The 16,733-nt window shown below is 39.8% G+C and overlaps 1 protein-coding gene across 1 annotated transcript in view; it reads left to right on the top strand.

The window, feature by feature from the left end:
- Positions 1 to 2,509: 2,509 nt before the first annotated feature.
- ADCY10 (adenylate cyclase 10) overlaps positions 2,510 to 16,733 on the top strand; it is a 78,786-nt gene continuing 64,562 nt past the window's right edge. The window contains exons 1-7 of the mRNA XM_065924761.1: positions 2,510 to 2,660; positions 3,346 to 3,450; positions 5,368 to 5,406; positions 5,605 to 5,748; positions 8,404 to 8,609; positions 10,388 to 10,484; positions 14,663 to 14,751. Coding sequence (XP_065780833.1) covers positions 2,510 to 2,660; positions 3,346 to 3,450; positions 5,368 to 5,406; positions 5,605 to 5,748; positions 8,404 to 8,609; positions 10,388 to 10,484; positions 14,663 to 14,751 — 831 coding nt within the window. The remainder of the gene's footprint in view (positions 2,661 to 3,345; positions 3,451 to 5,367; positions 5,407 to 5,604; positions 5,749 to 8,403; positions 8,610 to 10,387; positions 10,485 to 14,662; positions 14,752 to 16,733) is intronic.

Here is a 16,733-nt window from a genome sequence, read left to right as displayed (position 1 = left end):
AGTAAGAAATGAGCCATTATTATTTCCAGCCACTGAGATTTTGGAGTTTTCCATTGATGTAGCAAAACTAGCTTATATTAACTGATACACCACATTTACCAGACTGTGTTTTCTGGAACACACATGTAGGCTCATCTTTCGAAATTCAGAAGAAAATGTACCAGCCTCTAACTTTCCAGCCTTTCTTACATTCTCTCTTTTTTTTTTTTAATAATTTTATTTTATTTTTTAATTTTTGGCTATTCTGTGTCCTTGTTGCTGCATGGGCTTTTCCCTAGTTGCAGCAAACGAGGGTTACTCTTTAGCTGTAGTGGGCAGGCTTCTCATTGCGGGGGCTTCTCTTGTTGCACGGGCTCTAGGGCATGCAGTCTTCAGTATCTGTGGCTTGTGGGCTCAGTAGTGCAGCTCCTGGGCACTAGAGCACTGGCTCAGTAATTGTAGGACTAACATAAGAGCTTAGTTGCTCCTCAGCATGTGGATCCTTCCAGCCTAGGGATCGAACCTGTGTCTCCTGCACTGGCAGGTGGATTCTTTACCACTGAGCCAGCAGCGAAGCCCAGAAGGCCTTTCCATTATTTTTTGAGATTACTGACATTACATCTGTCAATTCTTTCCATGTATTTCAGTGGATATGGGTTATCTGGGGATGGCTGTGATGGTGGTTTAGTCACTAAGTCGTGTCCAACTCTTTCCACCCCATGGACTGTAGTCTGCCAGGCTCCTCTGTCCATGGGATTTCCCAGGTAAGAATACTGGAGTGGGTTGCCATTTCCTTCTCTGGGGGGGATCTTCCTAACCCAGGGGTTGAACCTGAGTCTCCTACATTGCAGGCAGATTCTTTACAGCTGAGCCACAAGGGAAGCCCTGGGGATGGCTGCCTGAATTTAAATGACTGGGTACTTTAACACTGTTTTCTTATCTTGGACTTCAATTCTTTCTTGTCAATATTTATTATATTTTCATTTCTCCGTAATGGAGAAGACAGAAACAAAAGAAGTGTTGTGTAGTACATCATGGTTAAGCTTTGTCCTTATTCTTCCTTTATTAATTACCTTGCTGTCAATAAAATCTAAAAGCCCCTCTAGGTTTTCTTAACTTCAGCATTTTCCTAAGTCTCAGCTCATTCTAGTCATTCTCATAGCCTTCTTATAAGTTCATGCACTTATCAAATTTACTATCTGAAAATATTTATTTGATGTATTTATTATCTATTGACTTACTAGCATATGCTATGTTTCAGTGATACTTCTTTAAAAAAAAAACACAACAAAAACTTAGTTATATGCTTCTCCTACCTTTTGTTCATTTCTTAACATTTGTATTTACCAAGTTTTTCCTTTTAAAGATTATCTAATACCTAATATTTAGCACCCATTTTTAAAGGTTTCTGTCCATTTCAAGGATTTTTTGGTAAAATATGCTAATATACTAATGTTTTTCTTGATTTAAAAAAAAATGCTTCATTGAAGCTGTCTCAGTTTTTCTAATACTTTTATGTACCCCAACATGACTTACAACTGGTTGAAATTACTAACAACTTCCTTCATGTTGGTGAGTATCAGTGCCTCCTTTTTTTTTTTTAAACTCCTTCATTATCTGTATCATTTATTCCAGGAACTTGAATTGCTCTGAAAATATTAGGTATGCTATTTCTGTTCAGGGTAGTTCAGCATGATTTTCACAACATTCAGGTGTGAGCGTTTCATTAGCCCCAGCAGTCAAAGAAATGCCTCAGTCTCAGAACTAACTAGATAAGAAAACAAAATTTCCACATTTCCTTCCATTTACAGTTTAAAGTCTTATACACATACACACAGCCCTTTTAATTCTTTTTCTCTATTTCTTTACACCTATACCTTAAAACACTTCATCTCTTGCTTATATATGACCCTCCACTTTGCTATTCACCTTTCTATAAATTTGGCTTCCCTGGTGACTCAGCTGGTAAAGAATCTGCCTGCAATGCGGGAGACCTGGGTTTGATCCCTGGGTTGGGAACATCCCCTGGAGAAGGAAATGAATGGCTACCCAGTCCAGTATTCTGGCCTGGAGAATTTCACGGGGTCACAAAGAGCCGAACAAGACTGAGCGACTTTCACTTTTCAATAAATATTCACACACACAAACTCATGTTTATGCCTTCTTTTTTAATTTTCAAACAAGAGAAAGAAAAAATAAGAGACCAAAGGGAAGGGGGAAGGAAAGAGGGAACATAAGCACAGAAGGGAGAAGGGCCTGGACCAAAGCACGGGTGCTACCGGCCCCTCTGCCGCAGCACTTGCAACCTGAGCGCTCACCCTTTCATGCAAATGCATGGTCAACAGCTCAGTCACTACCACATCAACCACTTGAATGAGCATTCTGCAGGTTAGAGTAAATGGGGGAAAAGAAACAGGAAAGCGAGGGAATGAATATAAGTCAGATTGCCTCCAATCTCAGCTTTGTTTTCTAGAAGGTCCATTCAGGACTGTTCGTGGTGATCATACAATCCTGAATATTTGCCTTGAACATGAACACTCGAAGAGAACTTGAATCACAGGACCGGGCCATCGTCAGAATAGCAGCTCATTTACCGGACCTCATTGTCTATGGAGATTTCTCTCCAGAGAGACCTTCTGTGGATAATTTTGACGGAGTCTTGATGTTTGTTGATATTTCAGGCAAGCACAAAAAGGGTGTTTAATGTGGGTGAACAATAGGTTTGCATCAAAATCACACACAGTGCTTGACTGCGGAGTAGGGGTGCTATTTCAGAGTTTTTGTGCTGTTATTACAAATATTGACACTGAGAAGACAGGAGGGAGGGTCTGGCTGTGGGCCTGGCTCCCTTTCATTTCCCTTTACCTGGCATGTCCAGTGATGGGCAAAGGTTTAAGATGCCTCAGTCCTGGGCCTGGTAGTTCAGACTCCAGTGTCCCTGTCCCAAATTCACTGACTCAGCCTCCCAGCCCTACACCATCCCAGGCAAAATTGACCTCTGGAAATGATCTCTCCAATGTTATTTACAGCTTAAGAGGAAACTTACCACCTCTTCAGAAGTCATTGCATTTTGTGTGTTTTCATTACCATGAAATGGCAGTTCTATACCCAGTTAAAACTGAAGTCAGCCCTGTTCGAGTTGGGAAGTTAGGAGGGAAGAGTTATCTGGTGCCTTCCCTTGACCCCTAATAAACATAGATATAGGAGACCCAATATCTGACACTTGGCCTGCCACAAAGATCATTTAAAAGAAACACTGCCAGTTCCTAAAAGCTGAGGCCCATTGCTAGCAAGTGCGGTCCTCTTCTCCTGACGCTGTTTGTTTCCTCCAAGCACCCAAGGAAACGAGCTGCACAATCGTTACAGGTTTTACTGCAATGACTGAGAAGTTCAGCACAGCCATGTACATGGACCGAGGGGCTGAGCAGTTGGTGGAGATCCTCAACCACTACATAAGTGCAATAGCGGAGAGTAAGTGTTTCTGACTTAAGCATATTCATTGTTTTCTGTATTTGGTGGTTACAACCTGAGACAGTACTGTTGCTTAGTACTCTTCATTGTCTCCATGAAATGTGTATGAAACCAGTCTTTTTTGAAATATAATGCAGTACAAGTGAAGGAATGTAATCAAACCTCACTAACACAGATTGAGGGATTAGTTTTGTATTAGTTATAAGACTAAATTAGAGATTACTTTGAAAAGAAGTGTGGTAGTAATACTTTTAGTTATGTTCAATAACTCCAAAAAGCTAGCATCAGTATGACTCAAACACAGTCATTAAGAGAATATGTTATGAATGTTGTTGTTGTTCAGTCACTAAGTTCTCCCTGACTCTTTGTGATCTCATGGACTGCAGCACATCAGGCTTTCCTGTCCTTCACTATCTCCTAGAATTTACTCAAACTCATGTTCATTGAGTTGGTCTTGCCATCCAACTGTCTCATCTTCTGTCACCTGCTTCTCCTCCTGCCTTCAATCTTTTACAGCATTAGGATCTTTTCCAATTAGTTGACTCTCTGCATCAGGTGGCCAAAGTATTGGAGCTTCAGCTTCAGCATCAGTCCTTCCAATGAATAGTCAAGGTTGATTTTCTTTATGACTGACTAGTTGGATCTCCTTGCTATCCAAGGGACTTTGAAGAATCTTCTCCAGCACCATAGTTCAAAAGCATCAATTCTTCAGCACTCAGCCTTCTTTATGGTCCAACTCTCACATTGGTACATGACTATTGGAAAAACCATAGCTTTGACTGTATGAACCTTTGTTGGTGAAGTGATGTCTCTGCTTTTTAATATGCTATCTAGGTTTGTCATAGCTTTTCTTCCAAGGAGCGAGCGTCTTTTAATTTCATGGCATGAATAGATGAATGTTATAATCTCCTTGTCAGTAATTTGTGTACTAATAATGGATTCTGAAGTACTTACTGATGACTGAAAAATTTGGTCTCCTTTTCAACCTCTGCCTACCAACTTGTTTGCATTATTAATTTGAACTATTCATGAAGAAAAGGATTTATCCTTTTAAGGTAAGTTCTAGGTCTAGTCTATTATCAAGGTCTGAGTTTCCTAGTAATACCTTAATATCACCCACTAGACAACACTAGACAACCCACAGTGTCCCTGTGAGGGACAGGGTGGCCTGGCGTGCTGCTGTCCATGGGGTCACAAAGAGTTGGACAAGACTAAGTGACTGAACAACAACGACAACAACAGACAACACTTAATCCTCATTAAAAGCAGAAATATACAGTTTTAGTTCCTCTTTGCATTGCACTTAGCACATTTTCAATGCTGCAAAAATAAGAGGAGAAATGTCAGTTTATGTCATAAAGCCTAAATAAACAAAATGCAAGTAGGTAATAAAATTCAAGTTGAAAAAAAAAAAAAAGAAAAAAAAGAAAAAAAAAAAAACAAAAATAAAATTCAAGTTGACCATAGTTGTGGTTTTTTCTGTTTTTCAGTTCTTATGGAGTCCTGTCATCTATGCACTCACCCACACTCACTCAAGCCCTGACTCATAACGTATACAGATCAGTAAAGAGCATCTCATTGTCATAGGAGTAGGGTAGCTGTCCTTAGGCCTCATAAGAAATCCTAACTTCTTCTTTCCATTCACAGGAACAGAGCAGGTACATAATCCAATTCACTGTTCTCATTCTTGTCTGAGCCTTGGGTTTAAATGCCTTGTCTGAGAAGACGTCTTTAGTATAAACCTATCTCTGAATTGCTCTCCTCTTGACCTAGTTTCTACCCCACTGTTGAAGGGTAGATTCTTTTTATTGGCTTTATGAAATCAAAGTTATGCTGCACACATGAAACTTACATAATTTAAGAGAATGAATGAAAAACACAGAGTTTAATGTCACTTATTTTCTTTTTTTCCCTCAGAAGTGTTGATTTTTGGAGGAGACATCTTAAAATTTGCAGGTATGGGGGCTTACTGAGACGGCAGGGGTAAGAAAGGCCAAGGTTCCCGGACTGACAAAGAAGACATCTCAGAGAGAGCAGTGGGTAGCAGACTGGGTAGAGAAATGTTTGAAGAATAAGTTTCTGTACAGATTTCATACAGAACAGACTGGAACCCCAGGGCAGGTTAGGAGCCCCCAGTATGTCTGTCTTTTCAAGGTGATGCACTGCTAGCCCTGTGGAAGGTGGAGCGGAGGCAACTGAAAAACATCATCACGGTGGTAATTAAGTGTAGTCTGGAGATTCATGGATTGTTTGAGACCCAGGAGTCTGAAGAAGGTCTGGATATCCGAGTCAAGATAGGTAAGCTCTGGTTGTACAGTAGTTAAGACACTTTCTTGGCAGTTCAGTAGTTAAGACACTGCACTCCCAATGCAGGGAGGGCAGGTTTGATCCCTGATCTGGGAATTAAGGATTCTGCAGGCCATGTGGTATGCCCTAAATATATATATATATGTATAATATAATATAAATATATATAACATATATTTTATATAATATATAAATATATTACATATTTTATATAATATATAAATATTATATAATATATATTACATATTTTATATAATATATATAAAAATATTTATATATATTATATATTATATATATTAAAATATTTATATAAATATATAATACATATTATATATTTATATAATATATAAATATATTTATATATTATATAAAAATATGTAATATATTTATATATTATATAAAATATATAATATATATGATATATAAAATATATAATATATTTATATAAATATATATACATCTCATATATGTAAGCTTTTGAGAAAAAGAAGAGATGCTATAGCAGTTTGAATATGGGTCCTAACTCCTGAGGAATCTCCCCTCTAAAGAGAAAATGGTGGAACATCATGACTCAGGCCCACCATCAGGTCATGAACTTTGACTAATCAGAAGGTGAATTTTGCTTTCCTCATTTACCAGTTAAGAACTCCTAATATCCACCTCATAACTTTTACAAAAAGTAAATTTGAATGGTTAGAATAGTACCTGGCACAACCACTCCACAAAATACTCTTTATCGTTACTATTGCTATTATTTTTAGGTCTTGCTGCTGTCAGCAATGCTTATTATTAAGCACAGTAGGGAGCAACTTGTGATTACATAGATTCAACAATGTATTAGGACTAGTCCTCCCCTACTTCATAAGAATCATGTGCAAGAAAAACTTAAAAGGTCAGCCTGCAACACAGCTCCACTTAATAGAAGGCTTCTCAAATTCACACATACAATAACAATCACCCGTATTTCCATATTGTATTGCAGACATTACACAGTGTCATTTCTGCTTCACCACACTCCTGAGGTATAGGCAGTGTGGGATCTATTTCACAGGTGGAAAATGAAATTCTGATAGGTGTAAATGATGAGTTACAGCTGGTACTATTGGTATTCATGTCTACCTAACTGTAAACTTTAGAATCTTGAATATCAGAGGTGATAAGAAGATGGATCAGAGGTTATCCAATCAACTGCTCTCAGTTTTCCTTAGGCCAGCAGTCCCCAAATTTTTGGCACCTGGGACTGATTTTATGAAAGACAATTTTTCCATGGACTGGCATGGGGGGACGGTGGTTTTGGGATAATTCAATCACATTACATTTATTATGCACTTTATTTCTATTATTATTATATCAGCTCCACCTCAGATCATCAGGTTTTAGATCCCAGAGGTTGGGGACCCATGCTTTAGGTTACTCAAATTTTCCAATTTTTTTTTTTAAATTTTCCAAGGTTTTTAAATCTTCTGTTAAAAAAAAAACCAGATTTGTTATAATACTAAATATTTCTTTCCAAGTTACCACCTAGAGAGTTTTGGTGTATTATTCTTCTTGAAAAATGATTGGGACCCTTCAGGTGCATACTTAATGGCTATTAAAGAAGAGGTACCAGCATCTTTTAACCAGCCTAAGCATCCATGTACTTCAGAGGGAAAATAAACTCCTGTATATGTATATATCAGGGGAATTCAGTCTTGACAAATTAGCACATCAGAGAGCAAAGATAAAAAACAACCTTTGATTACGTTAATTATGGTAATTTAAAAGAACTGTGTATCACAGCTCATTTACACATATATTTTTTACACGTCATATTTTGAAATATTCTGTCTTTTGTTGTTTTGGTACCAAAATCTTCAGCTCTCAACTTGAAAACAACTAGAAGACACATTCTTGGGATGGAACACTTGACAGTCAAAATACCTGCTCATTTCTCCAACCTTTTCTTGTCTATCTGTTGCCTGAAATTTCACGCTAAGTGTTACTTTTTAACTAGAACCTCATCTCTGATAAAATGCAAATCTTTCCCAAACAGAAGTCATTAAAATTGTCCTCTGTATAAATAAGAAGTAGTTTGAAGTATAAATAAATTGAAGAAAAAATAAAATAACTCTGAGGAGTGATAGGGCTATCTAGTGTAGAAGGCAATGGCACCCCACTCCAGTACTCTTGCCTGGAAAATCCCATGGATGGAGGAGACTGGCAGGCTGCAGTCCATGGGGTTGCTAAGAGTCAGACACGACTGAGAGACTTCACTTTCACTTTTCACTTTCATGCATTGGAGAAGGAAACGGCAACCCACTCCAGTGTTTTGCCTGGAGAATCCCAGGGACGGGGGAGCCTGGTGGGCTGCCGTCTCTGGGGTCGCACAGAGTCGGACACGACTGAAGTGACTTAGCAGTAGCAGGAGGGCTATCTAGGGAGCTAAATGTCACAAAATAGTGAAAATAAGTAGCTAACTTTCTAGATTCCGGAGCAAAGGCATTTGGGAAGGCCTGGGTCCAGAAGAGACATTCACTGATTTCTAAGCAAAATTTTAGAGACTAGACTTTTCTCTGAGATGCAAAAGATTCTAATTGTCCAAGAAGCCATGCTGCTGGGGACTAGGCCAGAACTTCTCACGCAAACCCTTGCCTGCCTTCCTGCCAGGACTGGCTGCTGGCCACATCAGCATGTTGGTCTTTGGAGATGAAACTCGAAACTACTTTCTGGTGATTGGTCAGGCCGTAGATGACGTGCGCCTCGCGCAGAACATGGCACAGGTGAATGACGTCATTCTATCCCCAAACTGCTGGCAGCTCTGCGACAGGAGCATGATTGAAATTGAGAGGATTCCAGATCAGAGAGCAGTTAAGGTAGGTGTGATGCTGCTACTTGACGAAAGTTCTGCCAGTCCATGCCAGGGTCCTCCTGCCAGAAGAGCCACTGGTTCTATGAAGCTGGAGACTCGGATGGGGTCAGTCTGGGTTAGATGAAGAAGTGTTAGCCCAGGACTTCGCCTCTGGGAGGAACCGAGCCTGGTGAGCTCAAGAGGAAGTGGTCAGCTTTTCTGTGGTAACTAAGGATGTGGAATCTGGGTATGGAGGCCTTTGGTGGGACTAGTGCACTTGTTTAATGAAAAATTTCCTGGCTATTGCCTGGGAGCAGAGCATTGTACAATAGTTTTGGAGGCTGCCGTTGGCCCTCAAGTTCTCTCCTCAACACTCCTAAGTCAAGGCAAGTGATCACAGAAGATGAGAACTGGAGGTGAGTGGGGACAGCAAAGACTATGGAGGGAAAAGAATTTTCCCTGAGCCCTGCCTAGCAGAAAACACTGTAGTTAAGTTGAAGCTGGACTATAAGCAGAACTGTCCCTGGGATATAGCCAATTTGAGAAAGGAAGGAGAGCTCTGCTGCTAACTGAACCAGGAGCAGGACTGCTTGGCAGATGGAAAGAAAAGATGGTGAATCCATGGAGTTGCCGGCAAAGATGAGAACCCCACACCATGCCCTATGCATCAGTCTACACCCCTCCTAGCCTCCCGGACTCACTCTTCCAGTAATACACATCATGGCTGCATGACCTAGCTGGCTGATAGCAATGCCCCTGCTCCCCCAATCTTCTTCAATCTTTATATCTATATATCTTTATATATTTATATAAAATATATCTATATATTTTATATCTTTATATATTTTATATCTTTATATATGTATATATATAAATCTATATATCTTTAAAATTTGTTTTTAATTTTTAAATTAAGTTTAAACTCACAGAAAATTTCAGAAACAATAGAGTGTTTCCATATATCCATTAGCCAGCTTCCACAAGTGTTAACATTCTTCATAACCAGAGAGCAATAGTCAAAACCTGAAAACTGACATTGGTAGGGTACACTATTCACTAATTAAAGGCCTTATTTGGATTTCACCTGTTTTCCCACTAATGTCCTTAGTGAGTTTTCTAGGATTCTATCCATGATCTCACCCTGCACTGTTAATTTTAACTTAGTCTCCTACAATCTGTAAAACAGTTTTCCCTTGTCTTTTATGACCTTGACACTTAACATGAGTATTAATCAGTTATTTTGGTGTATGCTCCTCGATTTTGTTTTGCCTGATAGTTTCTCATTATTGGACTAAAGGTTATCCATTTTTGGAGGCAAAAATATTACAGAAATAAGGTTGTGCCATTCTTTATGTATCATATCTTGGAGTTCATGATCTTGATACCAATTTTATTACTGGTGATGTTCCTAATACCTTTTGTGGCATCAGCACCCTTTTTCCTTTTACACTTGTAAGAGAAAAATGGTATGCAGTTTAACCAAGTATTATTTCAATTAAAATGTTATAGAGTAGTAAGAAAAAAAGAAGAAAGTTATAAGAGTGTAAGAGTATACAGGTTAGTTCCCTGGAATGGCCTGCTGTGTATATACTGAAGATTGAGATCTTAACAATAATCAGAGATATCTTTAATGTCATTACATGCAGATTAAAGCTCTTCACTGTTTAAGTATGCCAGTGTCTGATTATCATGTTTGGGACATTCAACACCCTGCCCTTTCTGTTGAGAAATTATATTCAAAGGACCAGGCAACCCTCAGAATAACCAAAAACTTCTCCCTTTCTCTTTTTATTTTTAATTTAGGTTAATTTCTTAAAACCACCCCCTTCTTTTAACTTTGATGAATTTTTCTCAAAGTGTATGGCTTTCATGGATTATTATCCTTCTGGTGACCGCAAAAGTAAGTACCCTCTATACTCAAGAGCTTTGCTTCTACCAGTGGTCTGTAGGGTCTTATACCAATGCCAAGGGCTCCATTACAAGTGATTGGTGTCTTCAATACAGTTCACAGTCCCAGCAGCATTCAAAGGGGACCTCCTTCCCATTCCCCACGATAGCTATTCTAAGTAAAACCCTCCTTAGGTCCTCTGCTTCTCCCTTGGCCATGACCCCTTTCCCTCATCTTCCAAACATTTGCAAGTCTTCTCCATGATAAAAGGAAAAAAAAAAAAACTATGAATCCTACTTTTCCCTTCTAACATTCAGCACCAGACTTCTCAAGGGTAATCTGTGTGTCTCTACCTCTTCTTCTGTCCTCTCTTTTAATTATTCACCCAATAAGCATTGATTACATGCACCTTGAGGTGGGAATGGAGAGCATATGTCCACCTACTTGTCAGTCTTGAGTCCCTGACATCTAGCTTCTGTCCACATTCCCCCCATCTCCTGGGACCGTTTATGTCAAGGTGTTAATACCCATCAACTTACCAAACCAGCTGACCTCTCTTCAGGCCTCATAACTAGGTGATTGGCTTTAGATTACTCTCTTTTCTAGGTATTATCTTCTCCTCATTCCTTGAGTTCAAAAATATTATTTCCTAGTTTTGCTTTTACCCCTCAAACTACCCATTTTCAGTTCCCCTTCTGTTCCTTGAGTGTTGATGATTCCAGGAATCTGTCTTGGACTGTCTGGTCTTCTCTACTGACGTTTTGTGGAACCATTAATCTATGCTGGATTTCCCTATGACTGCCAGCAGGGCTGGGACTAGTGTGAGGAATGCAGGACAATTTAGGTGATAACAAACTTTAATACTTCATGAAGTAGACAGTCTCCTGCAAAATGCTGTGGAAGGCAAGAAGTAAAAAGTAAAGAACAAGGAAAGGCTAAAGAATAAAGAACAAGGAAGAGACAAACAAAAAGTATCTAATTGGCTGGGGTTATATATTCAGTCTTGTTTGGGGTAAGAAGGCTGGGAGTTGACTAAGCATTTAGGGATTGGCTGACTATGATTACTGCTTTTCTGGTTAAGTGGAGCATTTACTGGGACACAAAAATTAATCTAAGTCTTGGTTTGCTGACATGGCATGGTGGATAGGGAGCAGCTTATCTTGGGCCTAGAAATTTATTTCAACAATGTCTCAATTCTATGCTACTTATCTTTCCCTGAAACTGTTCCTTTATCCAGACTAGAAACTTCAGAAACATCTTTGAATCATTCTTCTTTGTCACCATTTTTGTGTAGGTCTTGAATATTTTGAACATCACAAATTTAGACTGTAATTTTACAAAACTGCAGTAGGTAATGGGATGAGAGGGGTGTCCAGGGGAACTGTAGGCAAATTGACCAGGAAAGGCCAAGAACCCAAATGCTCCAAGGATGGAGAAAATCTAGTGATATACTCCTTGAACTGTACCTTATCCCATCTCCGAGATCTTAATAATGCCTTCAGTAACTTATTTTGGGCTCTGCAATACCACAGTGCAATTCTGGTGCTAACTACCTGGAGTCAGCACAGAGAGATGGAGTCTTCCATAAGATTTTTCTTATCATCAGCTACAAGCTCTGAGATTAGTAAGTCACCTGCACTTCTGATCAACTGGCTACAAATCCAAGGGTTCTCACAATGCTCTCAAGTTCAATAATTCACTATAACAACTCACAGAACTCTGAAAAGTACTTTGCTTATAATTATGGTTTTATTGTAAAGAATACAAATGAGGACCAGTATTGTATTGGTCTCTGAACACATAGGATGAGGTCTGGGAGAGTCCCAAATATGAAGCTTCTTGATTGTCAGGACACATCATGCTCTTTGAACATAAAAGTATTTACCAGCCAGGGAAGCAGAGGTTCGCATATTTTATTGATGGTTTATTTAATAGGCATGTACTATGAAAAACTGGCCTCATAGTGAAAAGTGAAAGCGTTAGATGTTCAGTCCTGTCTGTCTTTTCGACCCCATGGACTGCCTGTCAGGTTCCTCTGTCCATGGAATTCTCCAGGCAAGAATACTGGAATGTGTAAGCCATTCCCTTCCCCTGGGGATCTTCCAGACCCAAGGATTGAACTTGGGTCTCCTGCATTGCAGGCAGATTCTTTACCATCTGAACCACCAGGGAAGCCCCATTGGGCTTATAATTGAACTAAATCTCCAGCCCCTTTTCCCTCCTCAGATGTCATGAAGGTTAGGCTCTTAATACCTGGTTCAAAGCACCAACCCTCTTATCATGTTTGGTCCTTGCAGATAGACACCTATCCTGAGTCATCTCATTAGTATAAATTCAGGTGTGGTCCAAAGGACCCACCATGAATGACAGAGACAGTTTCATTATCTGGGAAATTCCAAAGATTTAGAAGTTACTCGGGGATCAGAAGCAAAGACCGGCCAAATTCCTTATTATTTGTCTCTTCCCTGGTAGCTTGGATGGTAAAGTGTCTGCCTACAATGCGGGAGACCTGGGTTCGATCCCTGGGTTGGGAAGATCCCCTGGAGAAGGAAATGGCAACCCACTCCAGTATTCATGCCTGGAAAATCCCATGGACCGAGAAGTCTGGTGGGCTACAGTCCATGGGGTCGCAAAGAGTCGGACACGACTGAGCAACTTCTCTTCACTTCACGAGTCCCTTGGATAGCAAGGAGATCAAACCAGTCAATTGTAAAGGAAATCAACCCTAACTATCCATTGAAAGGACTGATGCTGAAGCTTCAACACTTTGGCCACCTGATGTGAAAACCCTGATGCTGGGGAAGATTGAAGGCTGGAGAAGGGGGTGACAGAGACAAGATGATTGGATGGCAGCCCCAACTCAATGGACATGAGTTTGAGCAAACTGCAGGAGATGGTGCAGGACAGGGAAGCCTGGCGTACTGCAATCCGTGGGGCTGCAAATAGTCCGATACGACTGAGCAACTGAACAACAAACTTTTGTCGCCATGATCGTCTAGACCTGTACAGTGCCTGCTCTCTTCCTGAGCTCTTTGCTTCTCTCCACAATCTGCTCAGCATCATTTCTTATTAATCTCCCATACTCACATGGGGCTCATGCCAGTTTAGTCTTTACCAATTCTTTAACATACTCTGCTCATTCTTGACTTTAACCTACATCTGCTGGGCATGCATCCTTCTAGTAAAAAGCCACAAGTTATTCAAGATTCAGTAAAATTCCTAGTTCTCCTTTTAACCCTTTTCTGATTAAACCAGTTTATCTAGACCACTGATTTCACTGAGTGTCTCTGGTCTTTATAATCTATTAGCCCATTTGGTCTTTTTTGTATTTAACTTTTTCTATACATATTATACTTGAATGGGCATAAGTGCCTCCAGGAAAAACTCAATTTCCTAGTAACTTTTTATTCCCACACAGTGCCTAGCACAGCATTTAAAATATACTAGGTTTTGAATACATTCAATACAAACATTTGCTCTCCAATTTGTATCCTTTTCAGACTCCACCATTATTTTTCATCTTTTTCACATTATTATCATTCTTGTGTTCCTTGCTGAAAACCTATCATAATTTCTTTCCATTATTTTTTTATTTCTTCAAATTCATTCTCACCACCTAACAATCTATTTTATAGAGTATGGAACAATCAATCATTATAGTGAAAATAATCATAGAGATGATGAAAGCCTGGTGCTTTTTTCCTGGATGAGGAAATAAGAGTCAACCAGGGACGTGAAGTGACTTGTCCAGAGTCACACAGCAAGTTGGTATCAAACCTGGGATCAGAAGCCAGTCTCCTGACTCTTAACTCATGCTGCTCTTTCAACTCGATCATCCCCTGCATTCTGTCATCATTGTCCTCCATTATCATCCCCTCATCTGTTTATTCCCATCACCTGTGACAATACTTTTGGCTCAAGTATGGAGGTGAAAGTCTCCTTAAGTTCTGAAGTGTGATGACATTTAGAACAGGGTTTTGAGCTACATGCAACTGAATTTTGGGAAACCCTCAACTTCTGAGAACGTCTCATTGGCTTTCCCTTGGCCCTATTTGGCCACGAAGTAGCCCAGAGTTTTCTGACTGAACAGTGAAGACTACTGCCCAAGGGAATGGGGACTGGGAGGCACCTCTCTCCCACATTGCAGAGCTAAGCTTCCCTTTCTGATCCTACCTCTCCTGCCCTCTTAGACCTCCTGAGACTTGCTTGCATGCTAGAGTCTGATCCTGAACTGGAATTGTCCCTACAAAAGTATGTGATGGAAAGCATATTGAAGCAGGTATTTTAATAATTTAATTCATTGACTTTTGGGGTGTCAGGGATCTTGAACAGTTGCTAAGATCAAGAAAATCAGTAGCTTGTAAAATGTTTCATTGAAATAGAGGTGGGACTGACATTCTCCACGTGTTCAAATCAGAATATTTTTAAGAATTAAAATGGGTATTACTCATAATTACACTGTGACAGCAGGGGTAAACTAGGCCTTATACAACTGGGCAAACTGAAAGTGTCCCAAGCGTGTAAGAACATGTCACACACACACACAAAAGAACATCACATGTCCTTTCTACATGTCACATAGCAAGTGAACGATACTGTTTCTCTTGTCACTTGAATTATATCTTAAGCTTTGAAAGTTAATACAGATAATTAGAACTCTCAGAAGTACCTCTAGCCCTTAGAGTTTTCCCTTCTCATTTGCTTAGATCTAGGTTCTTCCAAATGCATTAACTGTTCAAATTATAACTATTTCTCAGCACTCACCATATGCCAGACACTCTACTCTTTCATGTATTTATTCTTCACAATCCTTGGCAGATGTATTTATCCATTATATATGAGAAAACAGAGACAGAATGATACCATGAACTTTCCTGAGATTATAAAGTAAGAAATGTAGCTAGGATTTGAACCCTGTTCTCTCTGAACCCTACATTTCATTCAGAGGCTGTGTACATCCTCTCTAATACAATGCCTATTTTAATTCTTAATCCTGTCAAAATGCAGTTATGTCCTAGAGGAAATATTTGTGGTACAAGCCTGATCTGTGGGCAGCTGCCTTCACAGTGTGGGTTGAAGAGCTGTCAGAATGCCCCCCTGCACCTTTCGCTCAATTGAGAAACACTCCCCCTGCTGCTGCTGCTGCTGCTAAGTCACTTCAGTTGTGTCTGACTCTGTGTGACCCCAGAGCCGGCAGCCCATCAGGCTCCCCCGTCCCTGAGTTTCTCCAGGCAAGAACACTGGAGTGGGTTGCCATTTCCTTCTCCAATGCAGGAAAGTAAAAAGTGAAAGTGAAGTCGCTCAGTCGTGTCCCACTCTTCACGACCCCATGGACCGCAGCCCACCAGTCTCCTCCATCCATGGGATTTTCCAGACACTCCCTCTAGTGCCTGCAATTGTTGGATTCTTTAAGATTTTTGAAACTCAAGAGAGCCATCCCACTATTCCCCTCCCTCCCTCTAAGATAATATATTATGCTTCTTCAGCTGTTACTAGTTGAGAGCAAGGTCTGCAGGAAAGGGATATAAGAGAGGTTCTGTGAGTCACTGTGAAAATTCTGAGTAGGAGTGACAAACACGGGCTAAGCAACAGCAGCTTGGGAGCCGAAAGGAGGCAAAAGAGAGATGCTTTACAGCTTTACCAAGGTCTGTCCCTGCACTTAACCAACCAAGATCTGGTTGAATTTTTCAAACCAAAATTCAGAATACATGGCCTGATGGAATAATTTAATTTCTTTAACATGTTTAGTATTATGTATTTAATATTAATTACTTAAATTCATTTGAAAAATCAAAGAAAATGATCATGTTGCCTAGTTAGAAATTATTAAATCATCTTTTATGAAAAGTACATGAAATCTCGGCTAGATAGGAAGCATGATTCCAAGATTCCCTGTACACAATTTCCTTTTTCATCCAGATGTGTTTCATACTGTCAATGGGGAATCTGACACTTTTGTGTTGTCTGGGGGAGAAAAAATGCAATGCTTCTCCCCCATTGTTTTGTTATGTACTTAAATTTAACAAAATCCAGGGCTAATGAATAGGTAGGGATAATCCCTACTGGTAGGGATAGGGATAATTTGGGAAACACTCACCTTTCCTTTCCCTGTGCCTGTTTAGAGAGACTTAGAGTGAAGATGGGAACTGAATGAAATATAACACCAAAGAGAGGCAAGGGGGTGCTACAAATAGAAGTCCATAGATTTGGATTTTGTTTGATACTGTTTTCCCATATGACTTGGAAAATTTTCTTATCTCT

This window comes from Muntiacus reevesi, chromosome 1, assembly GCF_963930625.1.
Source record: "Muntiacus reevesi chromosome 1, mMunRee1.1, whole genome shotgun sequence".
NCBI classification, from domain to species: domain Eukaryota; kingdom Metazoa; phylum Chordata; class Mammalia; order Artiodactyla; family Cervidae; genus Muntiacus; species Muntiacus reevesi.
Note: the sequence above shows the minus strand (reverse complement) of the source record. Positions and strands in the feature narration are given on the sequence as shown.